The sequence below is a fragment of the Bufo gargarizans genome, chromosome 10, assembly GCF_014858855.1.
Source record: "Bufo gargarizans isolate SCDJY-AF-19 chromosome 10, ASM1485885v1, whole genome shotgun sequence".
In the NCBI taxonomy this organism is placed as follows: domain Eukaryota; kingdom Metazoa; phylum Chordata; class Amphibia; order Anura; family Bufonidae; genus Bufo; species Bufo gargarizans.
Window position 1 is genome coordinate 93085802 of NC_058089.1, and position 9668 is coordinate 93095469.

The window sequence follows — 9668 nt, forward strand, 5'->3', positions numbered from 1 at the left end:
TTGCCCCCCCCCCAAAAGTGGGGGGGAAATGCCCCTGCGTCTTATGGGGCGAATGCTGCCATTTTGCATCGCAGTCTGGGATGCTGCAGCATCTCAGACTGCGATGTATCAGCGGGGAGGGAGGAGGGGCTGGAGTCCGGTAACTTGCCGCGGTGCCCGGTACAGTCACTGTACTCTTACCCTGGGCCCCGCCGCTCGCAGCAGTATTTCTAAACAGTAATCTTTAACCTCTTAATAACTAAAGTTGCGCTCTCCCCTGTATCAGCATTTACTAACTAGCATCCGGAGCAGGCAGAGCGGCTTGCAGCGTAACGTCACTCACTGATGTCGCGCGCCTGGTCCTCCCACTTTGTGAATGAAGCAGGCGGAGCAGGCACGCGACGTCAGCGAGTGACGTTACGCTGCCAGCCGCTCTGCCTGCTCCGGATGCTAGTTAGTAAGTGCTGATACAGGGGAGAGCGCAACTTTAGTTAAAGTTATTAAGAGGTTAAGGATTACTGTTTAGAAATACTGTTGTGAGCGGCAGGGCCCGGTGTATTGGGGGACAATGTTATGGGGGGGAATCTGTGGATGACACATATATAGCAGTGTCATCCACAGATCTCCCCCATAACAGTGTCACCCACAGATCCTCCACCCCATAATAGTGCCATCCACAGATCCCCCACCCCATAATAGTGCCATCCCCAGATGCCCCTCCCCATAAAAGTGCCATCGACAGATCCCCCCCTAACAGTGCTATCCACAGATCCCCCCCTAACAGTGCGTCATACACAGATCCCCTCTATAACAGTGCGTCATCCACAGATCCCCCATAATAGTGTCATGCACAGACCACCATTAGTTCAAAAGCACACATTTGGTTAAAAATATTGGTTTTCTTATTTTCCTCCTCAAAAACTTAGGTGCATCTTATAGGGCGAAAAATATAGTATTCACAATGGTGCCCTTTATCCACCCATTATAATCTTTCACCACAGCAGCACGCAAACAGTTCACACACTGCACAGTTTTAGAAATGCATCCCATGTCATCGCCCATTTACCCATGATACTAACAAGGGATATGTGTGCAGACAGTCTATCACGCACCTTATATACCCACCAAGCCAGCTCACCACACGTGACCTCTTTCATGAACTACAGGCTGTCGACGTCAAAAATAGGAAGTGGTCATAATAATGTGACTTGACTGTGTATAACACATTTAAAGCCCAATAGGGAAACTCACTTATCATATTATGCCAGAATTATGTTACTAATTGCAGCATGTGATGTGGTGAACATATGGAAGAGCACTTTAAAAGCTAGTACTTTATGTGTTTTCCTTAATGATATGTCTGTAGAAGAGAAAAAATTGTCAGTTTCTTAAATGCTGCAGCCCTTCATTTTGGGTTCCTGAAACCTCCCTTGGGGTAGCCATACTGGAGACATGCATTTCATTCCTACATTTCTTATATAGAATGCAGCATAGTGTGTGTGCATTATGACAGCTAAAACGAATGAGAGTCAATTGACGGAGAAATATCCAAGATTATTACAGGAAATGATGGAGTGCAGCCCCTACCAGGGAATGGCAGGAAAGATGCATACAGCTTAAAGTTTTATTATCCCGCTGTCATAAACCTGTTATTACCTAACCACAATCCAGCATTGTCTATCTCTCCACCCAGCCACCGCCGCCATCTGTGCAGTGGCGCTGTGGAAGATCAGGAGCGGCTAGTGTGCCAGCCAATCTCCTATTCCTGGAAGGTTGCCTTGCCATTCAGCCAAGCCATGGCTGGTTGGCCTATCAGAGAGGAGGGATGCCCAACCAATCAGGGCTGTAGCTCAATCTCCAATCAGAGGGCTGGGTGAGGGATTCTAATCAAGCAATGACCTAAACAATTACAAAAATGTGATTTAAATAGTTATTTTCTGCTGATACTGTACATTCCCTTATGAAGTTTACTACAGGTGTCGAAACATATAAGGCTCTGTGTCTCCCAGATTGTGCTGCTCATATCTCCATCAACAACATATGTGTTATAGGTTTTTTTGTGCTTTATATGCTGTTTTGTCTGCATTTTAAAGTACATTTAAAAATTACATACATTTTATTGTATTTCTTACACCACAAGCCAATGTATGTATACTATTTTACCATAGACTTTAAAGTAACATCCGTTTTTTTTTTACATAAAAGACACAAAAAGCTACAAAATAGCACTAAAAACAAATGAAAATGCTGTATATAACACGTAATACTTTATTAGCCAACATGGTAGAATAGTTTTCACATGTTTAATTTATGACAGACTTGGCTGACAATAGTCATTCTTTGTTATTTCACCTAAACAATTTGTTAAAAAAAATTTGATTAAAGGGGTATCAGGAACATTTATGCCATGTCCAATAGGTGTGTCTCCCACCTCTGGGCCAAATTCCTATCTGGAAAACGGGCCACCATGAATGGAGAAGTGTCGATGCACGTTACACTTTCTCTATTTTCTTCTATCGAAGTTCTGAAAATTGGCAAGTATGCTGAGTCGCTATTTTCAAAACTACAACAGAAGTAAATGGAGAGCTCCACACGTGCCACCACCTGTCCATTCATGGAGACAGTGAGACAGGGACCTGTTTTTGAGAGCAGATCCCAAAGGTGGAATCAGCACTTTTTGAAAATTTTTGGCATATCCTGTTGGCATGCCATAAATATCACAGATAGGAATACCTCTTAAGTTTTTCTACTTTTTGTGTTCTGCATTTTATGTTTGTAATACTTTTAGACTCTGTTCACATCTACATTGTGGCTTTTGTATATAACAGAAGCCACAATGTTCTTTTGGAACTGCAGCACATTGGAAACCACCAGTGCCCAATGGATCGCATCAATTGAAGTCTGTTGGGTTCCACTGAGGAATCTGGTGTGCTGCATGTAGCACTATTCTTCAGAGCAAATATGATGTGCGCAGAAACTTGTGACACTTAAACTGTGGGTCAACTCCAGGAGAGATAGTATCACTGCAGGTAGAGCATTTTTTAAGCCGTATGAAGGTCAGTGGTAACCACATCACTGCTCTGCGTTCTCTCTACGGTATTTTCAGTATTTTCACTTGGCTTCTGTTCTGTCTCCATTCCTCCAATGTTCTCGAAAAGCATCTTTAGCTTGATGCTCTTTTTAGGGCTTTTTATTCTAAATGCATAATAAAAATAAAAAACAGGATTCAAACTGCTGTTTATAAAGACCAAAGCTCCTGAAACTGTGCCACCAATGTCCAAAGTTCTCATTAGACTGCAGTCGCCCAGTAAAACAGAGGTGATATCCGCAATGTTGAATATGTGGTATGGAATCCAACATATAACATACGTGCCCACCACAATGAGGATCATTTTGTCTGATTTACGTTTGCCAACAAATTTCATTTCTCTGAGTTTTCTCCATAAGCAGATATAGCACAAGACAATAATGCAGAATGGGACCAAAAATCCAACAAAGGTCTCCAAAAGTATAAAGATTACCTTTTGAGTATCATTGGCATATTCATGTAGAATGCACTTGAAGGGTTGTTGACTTTGATTTGGATCATAGAACGGAAGAGAGTGAATACCAAGAAGTGCAGATGTTATCCAAATGAAAATTGGAATTTTCTTAAAAACCCGGTGTTTGGACCATCTCTGCAGATGAAATGGTCGAAACACAGCCAAAAACCGCTCTATACTCAAAAGAGTTATGAGGAATACACTGGCATACAAACTAGAATATATCATATATACCAAAATCTTGCAAAACACAAGTCCAAAAACCCAATTTTCGACAGCAAATGTGTATATCCAAATAGGCAGAGGTAGTAGAATGAGAAAGTCTGCAAGTGCCAGGTTTCCGATTAACAGCACAGTGGCAGATCTGTTCTTCAGCTTTCTACATATGCTCCACATTACTGATATGTTTCCTGGGGCCCCAATGATAAAAGCCAAGGACAGTAAAGTGCATGAACCAACATTCCTTATAGAGATAGAGGGAGGCTCCTCATCTATCACCACAGAAAGATTGCACTTTAACATTTCTGTAAGTTGGCTTTCTTCTGAAGTCCAAAGTGTAGCCTGTTTTCTAAAAAATAAAATAAAATTGGAAAAATTTTGGTTAAGTTTCCTTTTCTTTATTGAATACCTTTAAATGAGTTAATTTTATCAATGCTGATGCAAGTTCTGTAATTCTGTAAGAAAAATATAAATACCGGTATATTTTCAGCTAAAATTGCAATTTAAGAGAAGAATTCTAGGGCTTCCATAATTTTGCATTGACAATGCTCCTACAGGATCCCAGGTGATCAACAGACTTCAAAAACCCTTTCTTACAGAACATTCACAGATGCAGCAGAAGTTCAGCCCATAGAAATTAACAGGATCTGTTTACTGATGCCATGGTCCGTCAACAACAAAAATATACTCTCTGCAGCCAGCATATCATAGGTTGATGCCTTCAGATTTACTTGTTAAATACAGCACTGGAGCATAGAAATGTAAGTGGCTACTGTAAGTATGAGATTTTGTAAATCCTAGATCACCGGCAGCAATATCTTTCTTTGATCCTAGCATACTCGCTGCTTCAATCAACCGGTTTGACTTTGGGATAAATCTAAGGGAATTATACTGGCAATCCTCTGGTATTCAGGGAAACCACCAGGCTGCTACCTTTGGTATGGTTGATCGATAGCTGACAAGCAGGGGTCATAGACACTGATGCGAAGCACCAAGGGACCAGACAGAGCTTGTAGTCAGAAAGAGGCTGAGGTCAGGGCAGACGTTTGTGCAAATCCATGAAAGGTCGGGACAGGCAGCACAGGGTCAGTAAGGTGATCAGGCATGGGTTAGGTCAGGCGACTGAGGATCAGCATCTGGGAATCATGAAAAAGTTGGTACTCAGGCAGACAGGCAGATTATAGCAACTTTGCAGGATCTAGCAAACTATTAAAACTATTGCTCAGGCAGAGAATGAGAGCTGGCTCAGCATGCATGTTGGACCTGCATTCCCTGAATTTAATGAAAGCCAATATGGCACCAAAAGCAGCAAAAGGCAGAGTGGCCCAGCATGCATGTGAAACCAGCATTCCCTGTATTTTAGGGAGGCCAGTAGTATTTAGTGTTAGGTTCCTGTCCTAGAAAGATCGCCTTGACGCCGGTGGACAGGCACAAATAATTTTGTACAAAATGTATTTGCCAAGAATCTCAAGTCATGAAGTGAAGGAGTCGGGAGCTAGCAACGAGCAGCAGGTGAGTATGCTTTCATTTGAAGGTCTGCACAGGAGGGGCGTTGCCAAAATCCTCCCCCAATAGGTGGAACAGCCCCATTAAAAGACACACAGGATACTTCCACCTGGGCCACTGCCAGACCGCAGGAACTGCAACAGACAAGGGGTGAGGGTAGAAGCTCCTGTGCCCATCCGAAGCAGTTGTACAGTGGTGGACAATAACCACCAATGTAACAAATATCAATGACATTTATATTCATCCAAAGATCATCAGCATATAATCAAACATCTTAGAGGCAGACCATTAGGCTGCAATTAGGCACATGGAAAGAGAGTGCCCAGCTATGGCTGGTACAATCCCCATTGCTAAAGCCTATGCAAAACTCTAGTTTCTAAGGAACTGTATTGTTGGCAAACATGGTGTAGGGACATGGACCATGAGTCATGGAAAGGGCTTCTATCCTGGGTGGCAGCATTTGCATGGAGAAGCGCATTAAAAAGTATAAATAATAGAATTTTCTTTTTTTGACTGAGGACATCCATAATGCCCATCACTTAGGCGAATTGGGAGTAAGGCATGGGAGGGATCAAAAGTCAATGGTGGGTTGTCACAATAAACCAGACAATTTTACTGATGTTGGGATCCAGGTTATTAATTCTTCATAGTAGGCACAAGGAGTCTTATAGGCGATGCAATGCTTTTTATAAATGTTTGAAAATTAGCTCTCTTTTAGAAAAAAAAAAAGCATTGTCTCTGGTACCAAGCAGAGATAATTTTCATATTGCTTTTTTGGGGGGGGGATTACATTCTCTGTAGAGTATTTGAGAAAGTTTTTATGAACTGAAAGGAATAGGGTTCATTGTGAACGTCATTGATTTGTGCAGGTGACAGTTGAAGGAAAGGCAATGACATTTTGGGCAGTGTTATACATATCCATTGTACACCTTGTAAAGGCTACAAGAATAATTCAATGACTTTCTTATTCTAGAGAAATATTAAGCAGTAATAATAGATTGGTGAATATGGCTATTTATAAACTAATAATACTTAGGCATTTGTAGATAGTCCTAGAAAAAAAAAAAAAAGAGGTACTGAGAATTTAAAGGGGGCTCTCCCATTAAGACAATTTACCATATTTTTCGCTTTATAAGACGCACTTTTTTCCAGAAAGTGAAGAAAAATAATAAAGTATTTTAAAGTAAATACTAGTGAATTCTTCCATAACGAAAGCACTCACTAGAATGTAGTAGGTGCGGGGAGTGGGGAGTGAAGTGCTGCTAGCGCTGGCTGTACTTACTGCTCCCTGGGCTTCTCCGGGCACCACTCTGCACTGTATACAGCATCAGGATGTAGTCCACACACTATGACCTGATGCTGTACAACATCAAGTCAATGTGCAGCGTGAGCCAGAGAAGAACATGGAGCAGAGAATGGAGGAAGAGTGCTGGATGTGCAGAGTGGCGGTGCTGTCCAAAGAGGTAGGTTCATTTACCGTCATTATTTTTGGTCTGATATGGGGGTCTGATATGGGGTCTGATATTGGGGTCTAATGTTGGTCTTGAATAGATCATTGCTTCATTCAAACTGAGGTGAATAGGCCCCGAAAGGCATTCCTTCTGCAGGGCTGCTGCGATTCATGATCCCTCTTATTCCTACTATAGATTCAGCTTGTCATTGATCTTAATGTTGGCCGAAATATTGCAGAAGCAGCCTATTTGAATCTGATCCTACGTCTATTTATCTATGCTGAAAGGGGATACACTGTCTTTGTAAATGGACTAACTACTTTGAATCTGCTAGATTTTTGGGTTTACAGTACCTTTTATCTCCTTTTGCCTAGAAGGAACTGATTTCTTGTCTTTCTTGTCACCTTATATTGATCTAAAATAAAGCTGTCTTCGCATTAATACTTGTAAGGAGTGTGCCACAATTTTTCTGCATGAATTACCTACTAAAGATTCCTCCTAGCAATTATCATCTGCGGGTACTTTATATCTGAAAGTGACCCAATAACTGTCACCAACAATGTCCCCTGAAAATAGTGAAACTTACAGTACCGCCAAACAGCAACAGCCATACTGCCTCCTTAACAGATAATTACCATTAAAGGGGTTGTGTCATCTCAGACATTGGTGGTATATTGCCAGGATATGCCATCAATGTCAGATAGGTGCAGGTCCCAACTCTGAGACCCACTTCTATCTCCAAAATGGGGACCCAAAACAAAGGGGAGCACCCTTGACTATTTTCGGAACTCCAATAGAAGTGAATGGAGAGCACACCAGGCAATAACAGCCACCTCTCCATTGACTTCTATGGGGGTCCAGGAAACAGACAAGCCAGCACTCCCTTAGAAGTAAATGGAGAGTGGCCTCACTTGCGCTGTGTGCTCTCCTTCACTTTTGGGGTTCTATTCTGGAGATAAGCTGGACATCCTTACCACTAGGACACATCCCAAACACAGGCCCCGTTAGTGCATTTGAAGGTTCTGTCTGGACTTTGACAGAGACATCTTTCTGTAAAATCTGGACACCAACAACATTCTCTTTCTCACGAGGGTCATGGGCTGCACTAAACATCATTGCAGGCTGCAGGTTGTGTATCCCAGCCCAGTATACTAAAAAGGTACTCCAAGAGTATAGCCAGGCAGAGTGGCTGGCTGCACATGTCCAAGACACATCCATACAACGCCAGCCACAATGTCTGGCCATACCCTTAATCTTACTGTCACTGTGCAAACCTTAACATCTAAGAACGGTTTAGCCAGTGGAGCACTGAAAACATCTGTAGAGTCACACAATATATGTGTCTGGATAGCTGGTTGTTCAATATTCTGTAGTATAGAAATTACTTACTAGAGCCAACGGGTCACATCCAGGAGCGGAGCTGCAGAGAGAATTCTGTAAAAGCAAAACAGTGCATACCAATATTCACTAAAGAAAAGAGGAAACTAAAGTATTTCTTCTCATTTTAACTTTACCACTTCCTGACCAGAATCTTTACCCCTCTTTCTGACCTGGCCACCTTTCAAGTTTTAGCCATGTGCATTTTAATGGAAAATACTTCTATTCTTCTGCCAATATACATCTATGTCAATACAGATGGTAAAAGGTCCAAAAATAATTTAAAAAAATCCTTGAGAGATACACACAATAACCCTAAAATGCTGATGGAAATATACATCCCAGAATATTCATTCTTATTGATAAGAAACAGAGGAACACCAAAGGCATGTGTGTTTTTATGCAAACATTTATTGGATTCAGAACCTTAATAGATCATTTTATCAAGCGGGAAGCAGTTTTTGATAGAGAATAAAGGCGAGGGTCCGACTGACAGAGCTCCAGGTGGAGCGGCGGTCACAGGTGTCCACTGCCGCTCCATATAACTCTATAGGACTGCAGGGGATAGACAAGCACTGAATACTCGTGACTACTGCTCGTCTCACTGTCATGGGCGGACTAGCCATAGACCCCATAGGGAAATTCCCCAGTAGGCCGATGCCCAGAGGGCCGCCAGCAAGGTCCATAAAGATCTGATGCTCTCACATTAATTAATGTAGGCAGAAATGTGTGCTGCACTGTGGTATTTGGTTCTGCTGGGGCGGTATTTTGTTCTGCACTATGATATTTACCTTCTGTCAATTCGGGGTTGCCTACAACATGGGGCTACTTTTAGGTTTTTTTTCCAGGGCCATTTTATTTTCCCAGTCCACTCCTGCTCACTTTACAAGTCTAATATGCTTGATCTCAGCTCCAGCATCCAGAAGCTATTTAGCAGCACATAATTGCTACAAATTTTCTGAAAGTAACCTACAAATACAGTGGGATGGGAAAGTTTGGGCAACCTTGTTAATTGTCATGATTTTCCTAAATAAATCGTTGGTTGTTAGGATACAAAATGGCAGTTAAATATATCATATAGGAGACACACACAGTGATATTTCAGAAGTAAAATGAAGTTTATTGGATTTACAGAAAGTGTGCTATAATTGTTAAAACAAAATTAGGCAGGTGCATACATTTGGGCACCACAAAAAAGAAATGAAATCAATATTTAGTAGATCCTCCTTTTGCAAAAATTACAGCCTCTAAACGCTTCCTGTAGGTTCCAATGAGAGTCTGGATTCTGGTTGAAGGTATTTTGGACCATTCTTCTTTACAAAACATCTTTAGTTCATTCAGGTTTGATGGCTTCCGAGCATGGACAGTTCTCTAAGTCACACCACAGATTTTCCATTATATTCAGGTCTGGGGACTGAGATGGCCATTCCAGAACGTTGTACTTGTTCCTCTGCATAAATGTCTTAGTGGATTTTGAGCAGTGTATAGGGTCGTTGTCTTGTTGAAAGATCCAGCCCTTGCGCAGCTTCAGCTTTCTCACTGATTCCTGGACATTGGTCTCCAGAATCTGCTGATACTGAGTGGAATCCATGCG

The 9668-nt window shown here is 41.8% G+C and overlaps 1 protein-coding gene across 2 annotated transcripts; it reads right to left on the reverse strand.

Moving 5' to 3' along the window:
• Positions 1–2224: 2224 nt before the first annotated feature.
• On the reverse strand, positions 2225–8173 carry LOC122920812 (leukotriene B4 receptor 1-like). Of its 2 annotated transcripts, XM_044270553.1 has the most exons (3): positions 8087–8173; positions 6207–6209; positions 2225–4089 (listed from the first exon to the last, which is right to left on the reverse strand). In XM_044270553.1, exon 3 carries the CDS (start codon positions 4041–4043, stop codon positions 3021–3023), a length of 1023 nt encoding a protein of 340 aa, XP_044126488.1. In that variant the 5' UTR covers positions 4044–4089; positions 6207–6209; positions 8087–8173; the 3' UTR covers positions 2225–3020. The 2 variants fall into 2 exon arrangements, with proteins under 2 accessions (XP_044126488.1, XP_044126489.1); XM_044270554.1 differs by lacking the exon at positions 6207–6209 and having other exon boundaries at positions 8087–8140.
• Between the last annotated feature and the right edge of the window lie 1495 nt (positions 8174–9668).